This window comes from Puntigrus tetrazona, chromosome 7, assembly GCF_018831695.1.
Source record: "Puntigrus tetrazona isolate hp1 chromosome 7, ASM1883169v1, whole genome shotgun sequence".
NCBI lineage: Eukaryota > Metazoa > Chordata > Actinopteri > Cypriniformes > Cyprinidae > Puntigrus > Puntigrus tetrazona.
Window position 1 is genome coordinate 37,166,695 of NC_056705.1, and position 15,433 is coordinate 37,182,127.

General features: G+C 37.8%; 1 protein-coding gene across 3 annotated transcripts in view; it reads left to right on the top strand.

The window, feature by feature from the left end:
- Positions 1-15,433, top strand: part of sbf2 (SET binding factor 2) — a 104,265-nt gene that overhangs the window by 26,595 nt on the left and 62,237 nt on the right. For all 3 annotated transcript variants that reach the window (XM_043244396.1, XM_043244398.1, XM_043244397.1), the window contains exons 3-5: positions 5,446-5,583; positions 13,747-13,893; positions 15,126-15,236. In XM_043244396.1, the coding sequence (XP_043100331.1) occupies positions 5,446-5,583; positions 13,747-13,893; positions 15,126-15,236 (396 nt within the window). The remainder of the gene's footprint in view (positions 1-5,445; positions 5,584-13,746; positions 13,894-15,125; positions 15,237-15,433) is intronic.

Consider the following 15,433-nt stretch of genomic DNA (forward strand, 5'->3'; position numbering starts at 1 on the left):
TTTCCAGTTTTGTGTGCCATATACATCAGAAGTTTAGCTAACGCTCTGAGGTCCTGACACTCAGACTACCTTACCTCACCTAAGATGCGTCTTCCCCTTAAGCGACTGAGGCGTTTTGCTGTAGGATAATAATGAATATAGCAGTCTGACATCTGATGACAAGCCAATGTAAAATCCTGTTTTGTTTTTAACAAGGAACCAGAGTGACGCAAACGTCTGGGTTAGCCTAGACGCTATCACTGTAGTGCTCTATTGCTCTCCACCCAGTGCGTTGTTGATTGGCCAATTGCCATTAAAACAACAAAAGAGAAAGAAGAATCTGCCACCTACTGGAATGGAGTATGACGAAGAGCAGTGGCAGCCACCATGATGTTAAAGCTTTGTCTTTTCTGCCTCTAATCATAATCAATAATGTCTGATTAAAAGCCTGACTAAGTAGCCCATAGAAAACAGGTCGGGTTTGAATCAAGAAATACATTACTGCTGTGACAGCTTTTGTACTGTACCTTATGAACCAGCCTTGCACTGTTACGCAACCCATAGGAATCAGAGCTGCGGCTCTTTCTTTGTCCGCTAACTGGGGCAGCGCTCCTCTGCCTTTTATGGCCGTCAATGAGCAGAGATGCAAGTAACGGAACACAGCACAAGGCAGACGAGGATCTAATGAGGTTGTTTTGTCCTCCATGCTTTCAGCCGCTGAACTGATTCTTAAGAGGTCAAGCTGCAGATCTTATGTCTTGTTTGCGGAGTGGACGTGCCACTCATTTCTCACATGATGAGGAACTTTCGCTGACAGGCCAGCAGTGTAACCCAAAGCCCTCTGACATCACAGCTGCTAGGACACTATGGAGTGCCATGGTCACTTGACTAAGAGCTAATTTAAGGAAAAGGCCTGTCTTCTCAGATATGACTCAGCTGTTTCACGGTTGCAGAAGTGAACACACAGTTAGAGAACAATTGAGAAGCTTTCACATGACTTGTGCCTCCATTGGAGCGAAGTGGCAAGCTGACTTGTCAGCAGGTAAAGCACTGTAATGCGAAGCTCAAAGTTCAGATTCAGTTTCAGCTCTGAGTCTGTTTTCACTGACGTTTCAAAGTACAGCCATGATTGTTATTCTGTGTGTGTCATTAATGCTGCATTTTAAATGACTTCAAACATGGAACACCGGGTGAAAATAATAGCCACTGGAACCAAAGGATCAACCTTACAGTGGAAAGCATCAATTGACGTCATTTACAGAATGGGTGTAAATTAAGAGACGTTACATTGGTAGAACAATTCATTTGATCTACCAATAAGATTTAAATCTAGCACATTAGGATTTTGATTAAAATAATTAAATATGTAAAATGTTGCAAAATGTTTGTTTAGTGTTAATATTTGGGTTGCATTTAATCTTCTTAAATTTGCCAGTTAATCAAGTTACTATTTTAAAATATTAATTTATTTTTCCTTCACTGAGTTTACGAAATCATTACTCATAGCAAATATAAATCGAATATGAACACAAATTATTAATTGTGTCAGTTTTGTCCTGTTTTACTTCGTACTTAAGGTCTGTTTAGAGCATACAGAAGTAAAGACTTCTTATTACAGTCATGATTGAAAAATTGATACCTTGTTTGGGCTCCTTTTTTTGTCATCAGATAACAGTATCCAATAATTATTTATTGTAACACTTACCACAGTTCTTGTATGTCTGGATGTTCTGTCTTGTGAACATAACCAAGCACGTGCAGAACACTTCAGTCCGAGGCTTGGTTTTTGTAGTATTTGACCGAACGCCAGACCCAAGAGCCTTTGGCCACTTTAATAATAACAGCCTCAGGAACGAAGAGTATTGATTTAGCTTAAGTGTAATAATACACAACCTATTTTTCACAATTACAGACCTAGTCACATTCAATTTGATAAGCTCAGCGCTTTCGCTGGGTTGTACATAGGTTGTCGTTCGCGGCAAACGTGTCATTCTGGGTCTGTGTGACACTGCTGTCCCACATCATCAGCCCCACGTACGCACTCTCGTTATTTGTTTATCTGGATTTGGCTAGGAATTTATCGCATACTTCGAATATTTTCATATTTTTCTGTAATTTTCCTGGAACCTGTCCCAATCTGACAAGGGAAAGGAGCATCCCACTCTTCCGTCTTCGCCTGCCAGCGCTCCAGATTTCCTGCCTTCTATTGTGGCTGCAGCGGGATGCTAACATCCTGGTTCAAGCCCTGAGGTCAATCTAACACACTCTGTATAGGTCTGTCTTTCATTCTCGCTGTTCCTCTGGCACTCATTCCTTCTCCCTTCACTCTTTATCGTTTGTTTCCACCCACTCACCTTATCACTTTTGCCTAGCCCTCAATGAGAAAAGCTGTCTAACGCTAGTCTTTGTGCAGTATGCAGCAGTTTCCCAACTCTTTCTTTCATCTCGGTTCCTGGCTTTCTCTGTCGCTCTTGCTCATTTGTCCTATCTTATTACCGCTAGCCAGGAGGACAGCGTCTTTAGCAGCATCTATCTATTGCATGCATTTTCGTTTTCATTTACATTTTGACATTTTTATCCAAAGCCACTTTTATTGAATTCAAGGTGCACATTTTCGCTTTTTCAGTTTTTGCTTTCCCTTGGAATTGAACCCATGACCTCTTTTTCTTCAATTTTTCAATGCAATGCTTTTATAACTGAACAATATTTGAAGCCTACATTGTTTTATTCTATTATTTACTTTAAATGAATAATTATTGTAGATAACACCGCGTATCATTTTTAGTGTAATGTAGATATATTGATTTTATCAGATGACGTCGAGATTATATAAGTATAGTAAGAGTGAGTCCTGGTTAACATGTAGCCTAGTATGAATGGGTCGTGTTTACTATTTATACTTTTATGTTTTATGTATGACAACAGAAAGTATATTGTAAAAAGGGCATTTATTGGGCATTCAGTTATATTACAGTATGTGACAGTTCATAGAGTAGAACAGATCTGAAGTGCCAAAATGCAAATGCAAACTTGATGCAATGCCATCATAAATATGCAAACTAATATTTGACGTCATCTGCTGCCCCAGGCCTCACAAAATCTTGTGGGAAGCACTGACTTGTTATGTTACATGCACTTTCTATTCTAATAACAATAAATTATGCACAGTTGCATGCAAGTAATCCTAAACCAAAGCCTAATTCTATATAGTAAGTACATTTAGTTAATTAATATTACATAGTATTTCCAATTTGTTTTGAAAAATGGATAGTTTTCTAACTAATTTAATTGAAACACTTGATTTGTTTGGCTCTAGTCAAAAAGCTGTGTTTTTTACTTTTTTGCGTCACATGTAATACAGATTCAAACAAATTATTGTACAAACCGGATTCCAAAAAAGTTGGGACACTATACAAATCGTGAATAAAAACTGAATGCAATGATGTGTAGGTGCCAACTTCTAATATTTTATTCAGAATAGAACATAACTCACGGAACAAAAGTTTAAACTGAGAAAATGTACCATTTTAAGGGAAAAATATGTTGATTCAGAATTTCATGGTGTCAACAAATCCCAAAAAAGTTGGGACAAGGACATTTTCACCACTGTGTGGCATCTCCCCTTCTTTTTACAACACTCAACAGACGTCTGGGGACAGAGGAGACCAGTTTCTCAAGTTTAGAAATAGGAATGCTCTCCCATTCTTGTCTAATACAGGCCTCTAACTGTTCAATCGTCTTGGGCCTTCTTTGTCGCACCTTCCTCTTTATGATCGCCAAATGTTCTCTATAGGTGACAGATCTGGACTGCAGACTGGCCATTTCAGTACCGGATCCTTCTCCCACGCAGCCATGATGCTGTGATTGATGCAGAATGTGGTCTGGCATTATCTTGTTGAAAAATGCAGGGTCTTCCTGAAAAAGATGACGTCTGGATGGGAGCATATGTTGTTCTAGAACCTGAATATATTTTTCTGCATTGATGGTGCCTTTCCAGACATGCAAGCTGCCCATGCCACACGCACTCATGCAACCCCATACCATCAGAGATGCAGGCTTCTGAACCGAGCGTTGATAACAACTTGGGTTGTCCTTGTCCTCTTTGGTCCGGATGACATGGCGTCCCAGATTTCCAAAAAGAACTTCGAATCGTGACTCGTCTGACCACAGAACAGTCTTCCATTTCGCCACACTCCATTTTAAATGATCCCTGGCCCAGTGTAAACGCCTGAGCTTGTGGATCTTGCTTAGAAATGGCTTCTTCTTTGCACTGTAGAGTTTCAGCTGGCAACGGCGGATGGCACGGTGGATTGTGTTCACTGACAATGGTTTCTGGAAGTATTCCTGAGCCCATTCTGTGATTTCCTTTACAGTAGCATTCCTGTTTGTGGTGCAGTGTCGTTTAAGGGCCCGGAGATCACGGGCATCCAGTATGGTTTTACGGCCTTGACCCTTTCTCACAGAGATTGTTCCAGATTCTCTGAATCTTTGGATGATGTTATGCACAGTTGATGATGATAGATGCAAAGTCTTTGCAATTTTTCGCTGGGTAACACCTTTCTGATATTGCTCCACTATCTTTCTGCGCAACATTGTGGGAATTGGTGATCCTCTACCCATCTTGGCTTCTGAGAGACACTGCCACTCTGAGAAGCTCTTTTTATACCCAATCATGTTGCCAATTGACCTAATTAGTGTTAATTGGTCTTCCAGCTCCTCGTTATGCTTAAATTTACTTTTTCCAGCCTCTTATTGCTACTTGTCCCAACTTTTTTGGGATTTGTTGACACCATGAAATTCTGAATCAATATATTTTTCCCTTAAAATGGTACATTTTCTTAGTTTAAACTTTTGTTTCGTGATTTATGTTCTATTCTGAATAAAATATTAGAAGTTGGCACCTACACATCATTGCATTCAGTTTTTATTCACGATTTGTATAGTGTCCCAACTTTTTTGGAATCCGGTTTGTAAATCATTTCTTTTGCTTCGGTGCTTATTTTGTGGTAGCACTTATTCAGCAGCAGGACAGTTAGTTAGCTGCAGGATATTATCCAGATTTATTTGTTAGGATATTTTGTGTAACAGAATGGATGTGGAGGGGCTTTTGCAAGGGCACTGAGGCAGTCAGTGGCGTTTCCTGCCTTCTGATGAGAGGATGTACTATCTGAAGTGGCACATCCTGCATATGATCACACACTAGCCCATTTGCACAATGACGTACCATAACAGCCTCATACAGCATTCCAGTAAGCCCTATCAAAACAATGAAAAAAGTGTTTGAAACGAATTTCAACAACCTCAAATTCAATTCCTGTGATTTTCTCTGTGCATATGATGTAATCTCTTATGGTAACCAAAATTCACTGGTTGTTTTTGTGTCAACCGAATGTTTTGGTAATGCCAGGCTCTTGTAGAGTCAAGTCTGACGGCGTTTGTTTTTTTTGTTTTTTTGTGCGTTTACAGTTCTGCCAGCCTGGTGGATGGAGACTGTCCCGTGAGAGGAAGCTCCCGACATTCTTCACAGTGGTGCTGACAGACATAGACTCAGAACGACACTTCTGCTCCTGTCTGACCTTCTTTGAGGCAGAGGTCAACCTGCAGGTGAGATTAAGGCCATGTTTTTATTACAAAGTCTAGTTAGGGGGGGGCAGGCATTTCTGCTGTTGTATTTGTGTTGACTTTTTTTTTTTTTTTCTTCCTCGTTACTTTCTCGACTTAAAAATATCCAGGTGTTAGAGACCATAAATAAAAAAGAAAAATACAGAAAAACTGTAAACACATTTATGGTCAAAAACAAAGAAAATTTGAATGTAGACCAGTAAATTCATCAATGCACACTGCTATTAAAATCTGTTTTGTACCTTTAAAATACTGACAACCACCACCACCACCACTGACAACCACCACTTCGCCACAAAGCAGAAGTATATATTAATATATAGAAGGTGCATTCATGCAAACACAAAACACCATCATGATAACATGCATGATGACTCTTAAATAATGCAATAAACATTCATTAAACAACATAAGATGTAACATACAGCCCAAATGTACATAAACGATCATATTAAAAAAAATATTTAAGCAAAAAACTTCCAAATGTTGAGAGTCATGCAGGGAATTCTGGAAATATTAGTCTTTAATAACAGTTTTTATCTGCAAATTTTACTACTTTTAACATAAAATAAAATATTTGCAATAAGAAAGTATGTATTTCAATCAATCAACCATATTGATAACCTTTTAGTTATGGCAGCTGTGATCAGGATGGGGCTAAATTTACCGCTTCATCCTAAAGTTCACTGTCCAGAGTGGAGAAGGAAAGAAGAGCCTGCAAGAATGCTATGTGAAGAATGCAGTTGTAATTTACTAACTTTTGCCCAGCGCCCATCAGGGCTCCAGTCTTAGGTGATAATGAGGTTGGAGGAGATGTCCCACATTGTGAGAGAAAAAACATCAAGCGTGCACATTTCTACCCTATGTTGAGTTTAGCACAAAGTGAAAGTCCTGGAGTGCAAGGAACCAGTGCCTTTGGCTGAGATAATCTACTGTATTAGTGCAAAATTGGCAATAAGAGTTTTGGCCAAGCAGGTAGCTTAATCGCAAAGACTTTGCTCTATAATCTGGCAAAGCAATGCACCATGGGGGGCTGCCTTAGGCTGCTAAAGGCACGCTGATGTCTGTTTCTGATGTATCCATTTTCAGGATAAATATCAGAAAATAGTCTTAAGTGTAAATTAGGTTATTCAAGTTCATTGATTGTTCTGCAGAAACAACATTTTTGCCAATAGGCCTATATTGACTAATGGACCTACATCTTCTGAATGTCCAAATAAGTTACACATGGACACCAGGTTGTTAGGAGAGTGGATGCCAAGTTTCACCCTTAGAGGGAGGCCGTAACAAGGAGAATCTCGTTAAAACCGTTGGAGTAAGGAAGTTAAAATTTGACACGCATTTTCTTTGCTACAAGTGCTAATATATTGCAATATCAGTTGGACAGATTAGCAAAAAAGATTACCGGAGGACTATAAAATTTTATTAGCCATGTGCATTTCTTATAGGCCTCACTACAGATCAATATAACCGCCTTCAAACTTCTCAGCATCTTTTGAGATAAACTGTTGCACACAAACTAGATCAGTACCATGTGTTTTGCCAGTTTGCCAATTTGCAGTCTTATTCCAACTGCTTGGTCTGGTTTTATTGTCACGTTTGCCTATTTTTATATATTTAAGTGTTTGCCAGTCATTTACTTCTGCAGTCACAGAAAATAAAGTGTAACTATCATTAATTACACTGCATCCTGCTTGCCATGTCTTACAGGATGCAGGATTGTTATGAGTATATGATCATATCGTATCATTTCTGATAGCACACATTGATTTCAGTGAACACAGCTGTGTGACCCTACTCCTACTCCTTTTTTTGGATTTTATTAGGAGCCAAGCGTAGAAGGTGTATAACCCCTGTTGTTTAAACTGGCGTATTCTTCTGTTTCCTCTGGCTGGGAGTCTATGGCAGCAGCTAGATCTGTTTGGAGGAAAGTTGTCATTTCAGCATATTCATATTGATATTTTTCATTTTTCCATTGCCACTAGTTTTACAGTGTTTGTCCAATGTAGCGCAGTGATTGTTTGGTCTAGTATCCTCTATATTTTTCTTATTTAAAACTTCACTTTTCTGTAGTTACATTGTGTACTAAATTAAAAGTTGTGGTTTTCTAGGCCGATATGAATAGGAACTATACTCTCATTCCGGTGTAATAATCAAGGAATTTTGCTGCTCTGCCGTGACCATCTTAATTGTCATCCTTACCTAATTGTTTAATCTAAGCATTTCACAGTAGTTCTTGGCAACTTACGGCAACGGGTGCTATAGTTACTATCTCACAATAAACATAGATATGTATGTATATACACATACATACATACATACATGCATACATATATACATACATATATATATAATATACATATATATATAATTTAATAAAATACAAACCTAACAAACTAAAACACGAATAATAAACAAGTGCTGCTGATTTCTGTGCTGCTTTGCATACAGATGTTACCAAGGAGACCACATGTTCACCACATGTGAAAATTAGATCAGTGAAATTTATCAATGTTTGCAGTTGTAGATATAAACAGGTGGTTCGACAATAAGATAATGCGTTACAAAAACAGAAACAATTAAGACATATGTTGCATTTCTACTGTTATTTAATTAATGCAAAAACTGAATAATAATAATTGTTTACATTTATATTAATTACTTTTTACAGTAAATTTAAGGCTTATGTTACCATGGTCATTGCACTATTACCCTCATATGACATTTTATTTCTGCAGGTTTTAAAATGTCTTAACTCTTACATTTGAGCTTAAAAGTCTTTTAAACACTGATGACTTAAGGGAGCTGTTTTGATTGCTTAAATTTGTTAAGGTGAAATAGTTACTAGGACTTTGAAGCAGCACTTTAGGGAACATTTACGCAGTTAAGTGACAGCCTTAACTTCCCATAAGTAAACCCTATTTTTTTTTCTTGCAAGCCATGTTTCACTAAGCGTACCCTGAACTTTATAATTAAGGGTTTTCTTATCTTAAAGGTTTTCATGCAATCAAGCACTGGAATGTATTAGGGTTTTTTTTTTTTTACCTATGGAGATTATAAGAAATGTAATCATGATGAGAACCAGTTCATCACATCCCGACATTCCACATCTATTGAGAGCGGCATCCTAGTACCGGCATTGTGGCGTTTCGTGTAATTAACTGAATTCAGTATTCAGGATGTGGTGGTCATCATGACCCAAAAGAAGCATTTCAATACTGTGAGTCACATTAATTTGTTAAGCAGGCCACTTACCGTTCAAATGCCTAGAAGGTTAATTCTGCAGATTAACTATGAATCAGCCCCTTACCACAAGCATCTACATAGATGCCAGCATGCAGACTTACTGTCAACTTCCTGTTGCTTTACTGGCCGAGTACAAATAAACCAACTCATGACAGGATAAAGAATGTGTAATTAAATGGTCAATAAAAGCAGGAATTCTTTGCTTTTAGAGGCTGGTGGTTCCAGAAGGTTACAAAACAGTTTGGCACGTCACGTCTTTGAGCTTTGATGACCCCCAGCTGTCGGCTGCCGCTGTCCTCCTCTATGGAGTCGACTATGTGTCCACTGTCTGTCCATTTCTTTCGGTCTCTCAATTTCAGAGTGAGACTGTTAATCTTTTTTTTATTTATATTGAGTCCTTTACTACTGAACCTCGAGGGAGATTTAGAGAGAAGGCCACCCATGAAGAGTACTTCACAGTGTCATCAGGCACATTAAGACTAGAAGCATCATTCTTAATCACAGGCTCCGTGTCTTAAGGTCTCCAGAAAGGTCTTTTCAATTTGTCTGCTTTTGCCTCATCCTTAATGTTTTTCTTCGATAGCCCATTATCTCATTATGCTGTTTGTCTTTCGGGATGGTTTTCCTTACATCAGCTTTTTTTTAGGAATGACTAGATGCTAAACAGTCTTTTGACCCAGCAAACTGTGTCCAAATTCCTGTGTTCAAATACTATTTTTCATAAACAATAATCTAAAGTTAGTGAGTCACAACTTATAACATGTTACAGTAAATATCCCAAAGGTATCCAGAATGGTCTATTTCCGTTGGAAGTTCAAAGTGTGAACTCACACATACTCTATAAGCTAATATTATAACAATCTGTTATGCTTTTGAGGAGAATTTGGGTAAGACTTACAAGCACAAATAAAAAGTGTTTAAAAAAATCTATACAACAGTGTAGTTCATTAAAAATATAATACTTTTTTTTTATCTGTCCTGAAACAGTTATCTGGAGAAAAAATAATTACAACAATAACAGTAATAAAGAGCTTTGTATTGTTTCTGTTTTAATGTAATTTTAAAGTTTGGATCACATTGAACGCATTTTACATTATTGAATTATAACACAGCTTTGCCTCATGATAACTACTGAATATAACCAAATGATGTCATTGGGATGTTTTGGCTTCACTTTTATTGGCGCATCGTCTATTTTTATGTGTTTTTTCAGTCTGGTTGCGCTATTGTGAAGGGAATATTACTAATGATGTCAATGGGAATGGTATCCTACAGAAAGAAAAATGCAAGCATTTGCGAATTAGCATCTTGAAGCGTTTGTGCTAAAGTCATCGAAAGCGCACAATTCTCTCCATTTCATTTCTCACTATTTAATAGGCTTGTTTTTATACATTCATTGTTTTTAACGCATCTGCAGGGACCCAGCATTTCAGGTGTTGTGTACTTGCCTAAAGCTAGACCATTAACCCACTTAATGTAAAAATCACGACACACTAAAAGATACTTTTCTTTTATCAGATTGGAAGAGGCAGCACTGGAATGTATTTTTCTACATAATTGAACCAAATCCTCCTAATAAGTTTGAAATGTGTTTCCCATCTGTGGGGGTATTTTAATCCTGCGCTCCCACTGATAAAATGCGGTGGATCCTGTGGCATGTTTTCACTGTCTGAGCAAATCAAATGGGCTCCAGCGCAGGGGGTTAGACGGCAGAGTTTGAGAGGTGGGCACCGTTATGAGCTCGCATGCCTGACACGGACTCAAACGAGACAATTAGAAGCAGATTGTGAGCAGTGGGACGTGACTCAGGCAAAACCTCTCTGCAAGATAATGAAGTCTCCTCGTTGTTGTTATTATGAAAAGATCACCCAAAAATGTTAATTCGCCGAAAGTTTACTCACCCAAGGGGTTTGTTTCTTCATCAGCACAAATTAGCATCACGTCACTCGCTCACCAATGAAACAGCTGATAAAAAGCGCATCAATTGAATGTCTTGTGAAGTGAAAAACTGTGTGTGTGTTTATATGAAACAAATCCATCATTAAAGCATTCAATCTTTGAAATGTTGCTTAAATGTTGCCAAAATAATCCGTAATAAGGCTTCTTCCAGCGAAAAGGTCCACTCCTGTTGTCCTCTCGCATCCACCGACATATTTGTATAGAACTGTTTTTATCTGAATCAGGAGAGAAATATGCAAAGGATCTTGCAAAGTTTACAAACAAAAACAATCCAAATCAGTTCTAAACACATATGTAAGATTTTGATGTGAGGACAACAGAGGATGGACAGGACAGGATTTCACTGGAGGAAGTATTATTATGGATTATAATGCTTTAAAGTTGAAAAGGTCTTTGTATTTCTTTCTTACAAGCACACATTAATTGATGGACTGGAGGCGTGTGGATTAATTGGTTCATGTGTTATTATTGGTATAATCAACACACAGGAAGAACCTGCAAATCCTTTTGCATTTCAAAATTAAGAGTAGCTCTTTTAAAATAACAGATCATTTGTCTTTTCATTACTAAGAAAATTTAGTTTATGCTGTAAATTATTGTGATGCGACTCCCCCAAATTCTTTTAATGCTTTTCACTTCATTATTACACCACTTAATATTTTGCCCTTTAATGTACTGTAATCTTGTTGAAAGCGGTTCTTGCGGAAAATGAGATCTAATCCAAATGAATCCCAAACGAATACAGAGAGTAAGTTTATAATAAGCCTTAAATTAATTTCATTTTGATATGTAGTTTGTGACCTACTGCATTTTTGCCTAAATTTATAGTTTATCATTGACTTAATCCTCCCGTTGTCCCATAAACTCAGTTTGGGTTGCACATGTTGTAATTACTGTGATTTGTTTTTTCGCCGATTGCATCTTTGGACCTGATTATTTAGGAAATTGAATTTTTCCAAATACTCACATGGAGACAATTTCCACACATTTAATTCATACGCTAAAGCGGGACTTGTAACGCGAGCCTAAACAAGTTCAAATAGCGTTTTAGCCCTCGGGACAAGACCCCGGCACAGAGCACAAACCCAAAACCAAGCCAGTTTCCAAAAGCAAAATCTATAAATAGACCAGCACCTCAGTTTTTGCTCCAGGTTCCCGTTGTGGTTTCATAATAACCAGCATGGGTCATCATGCGAGCCTATCTTTCATCATGCAAGCCTATCTAACTTTCTCCGTCCTTTGCGACACTAACTCCGTCAACGCGCTGTCACGCTTTCGTCTGATAGGTATGCAGGACCCCCTAACTTAATTTGCTCCTGTTATCGTTTTTCTCTTGCTTGTTGAAAAAAAAAAAAGCAACGCTGTTCGGCTGACCTCATGACCATTATCGCATTTGATGTATTGGAGTGCAGTGCTGTTTTTACTTTCTTTGAGGAAACCGGATCGAGCCTGAATACCAAGTGACAGTCACTTTATACAGACTAAGCTTGTCTACATAAGTTCAGCTTTATCAGTGATTCTGAGAACGTGCAATCGTGTAATCTTAATGCGTTATTTTCTAGTGCTCTCTCAACTCCTCAACTCAGATATTTATCAATGTTGAATAACAAAGAATTAAGACACAGAGCCCTGCAATCCCCCATCAGACACTCTGTCCATCTCCGCTGAGGACACAGAGGATTTTGGGTACTTTCAATATTGCTCTTTACTGTTCTTTTTCCACTGTCAGGCAGTAAACAAGTCTTGGTCACAGATCTAAATAAACGTGAAAGGATGCTCTTTGAGTGAAGCTATATAGAGTCTGCTAATGTTATAATAGTGGTAATATTAATTAGCAATTGAGTACATTTTTTATCAATATGTCGATTAGTTAATCATATTAACTGTAAATCAATCACACATCAATTTTAGCTAATAAAAAAAGATAATTTGGAGCCATTATTGTGCTAAATAATAGAAGAGTATTAAATAGCAATTACAAAGATCATTCAATGATAATTCACTGTTGCTTGGATAATCATAATAAATTATTTTTTTTATGATATAAAACATGAAATTATGAACCTAAAACCACTAGCAGCAAATCACTTGCTGCGTCAAAAATTGTAGTTCCCTACTTTGGTAACATTTCAATTTCGAATTAATCAACTACCTTAATGAGTGAGTCAATGAACCGATCAATTTAAACGATTTTTTTAAAATACTGATTTATTCAGAAACAAATTAAATGTCTTTTTGAATGGGTCACTAAATCATTAGCTCACTCAATTCACTCAAAAACTTGGATTCATTTACAAAACATGGCTGTATGTTACTCAGAAAAGCATGATTTTGTCATGGCATGTGTTGTTTGTCATGGCAACACTCTTGCATGTGGGACATTGCTGAACTATATTATTTGATTTAAAGGCATAGTTCACCCTAAAATCACCCCCAAGGCATCCAAAAACAGAGTGATAACAGATAAACCAAAAATGTACATTTTTTGATGAACAATCCTTTTAAATCTGTCAAATATATTTATAATATATACATAAACATATTGTAATGTTATAATTATGTTAGAATTGCTATAATAGTACTATTTTTATAGAAAAAAGTAAATGCCTTTAACCCAAAAACTGTGTAGATCTAAACTGGAAATATACCATATTTATTATAGCAATTCACACTGTAAATGAAAAATCTCATACTACTCATTTCAGAAGCCCACCACACATCCCTGTTGTTAGGAGTTAACACTAACAACAAACAAGCCGATTAGAGTCTGTTTTAATTTAACAACATCATGACAGAATCTGATCGAGATGCTGGTTCTTCCAGAATCACGTCCAGGTTTTATCTCATATGATTGCGCAGTACTTGAAGAGTACCTCCGTCGCATGGAATTTTATTTATTCCAGACTTTACCTTTTTTTTTTTTTTTTTTTTTTATTTCAGGGCTCAAAGACTCTGGAGGCAGATGGGGATGGAGCTGAAGATGTGGACGAGGAAGAGGAGGAGGATGGTTTGATCCAGCCAGCTCAAATCTTTGCACCCAAAAGTTTGATTCTCGTCTCCAGGCTGGATTACCCAGAAATATTCAGAGTAATTAAAAAACTGTCTCTCCGTTCATCTGTTTGTCCCTTGCATTTTATGTATTCTCCCTGTGGAATACCACCTCTCAAAAAAACCCATTTTCTTCCTTATATGTTTTAGTGATGTCACGAATGTGTAGTTTAGAAAGCTTTATTATTTTCATTACGTTTAAGATACTTGTTCTTAAGCATTTAAGATCACGTTCTTTAGCATATAATGCAGTGTCATTCATTCTCTAAGTGACCAGTAACTTTAGTTAATAGGCAAAATCCAGATTTGACTCACATTTTTTGGATAACCAGGAATTTTCATGCATGAGCTGCAGTTGGATTTAGGATAATTAAAACCATCGCTGGTTTGAGAAGGATATTGATCGTCAGCTTTTAAATCATTAAAGTCAAAGATTTATGTCTGCTGATGGAATAAAAACAGGGATTACAGAGACAGAGAGGAATATCACAGGAGCTCAAAAGCAGGAAATCCTCTCAGCCAAAGTTTTATGCAGACTGTCTCCGTGTTTTGTACTTTTGGCCTGCAATCGTGAATTTAGCATAAGCTATGCCTGGGAATAAATGAGCTTGTATTGCTTGGTGAAAAAAACAAAACAAACATTTATGGTCAAAGACCATATCCCTTGGTTTCTCATTGTACCCATTTAAGAGGACACTTTGAATGATGTAACTCAGAAAACCTTAAAAACCAACTAGAAGTATAGCAACACTATCGCAACCATGCAGCACACTGTAAAACACACTAGCAACCACCCGCAACACCATAGCAATAGCAACACCCTAAGAACCACATCCTAAAAACATCAGTACTCTTCTAGAACACTAGCAACACCATAGCAACCACACATCACACTAGCATCATCCTAGAAATCACCCACAACACTAGCAACACCATAGTAACAACGCATCACACTGGGACCATTTAGAAAGTATCCACTCAGAAAACCTTAAAAAATCACCTAGAAAACTATAGCAACAAGCCACCACCCACAACAATGGACACCCCCTAGCAACCACACATAACACCAGCAAAACCCTAAGTCTTAAAATCACCCAGAACATTATAGCAATACCATATTAATCATTAAGAAAAACTTTGCAACTGTAGGAACAAGTTGTTAGGTCAGCACTAGTATTGTTGCATCACTCACATTGACACTTGATTTTATGTATTAAACATGTTTTTTGTGTCAGGGACCAGCTGAATGTTGTTGTTTTTTTTCGTCCTAGGGCTGCTTGGGTCTGATCTACACCGTGTATGTCGATAGTCTGAATTTCCCTCTGGAAGGGCTGGTGGCAAACCTCTTCACATGCTTGGTCCCAGTGGCTGGAGGTTCCCAGGTCAGACATTACTTAACCAAAGAATTCCTTGTCTGTCTCAAACCCTGACCCCTGTGGATACCCGAGCACACGGAGGGTTAGCCAGGGTTCATTTGTGTACCTGTGTACCTTGAGGAAAGCAGAGTGTCTCATGTTGCACTTTGTTTTCACTGGAGACTCCCGAGAGGTAGAAAGGGCTTTAGGGGTCAATGAGAGAA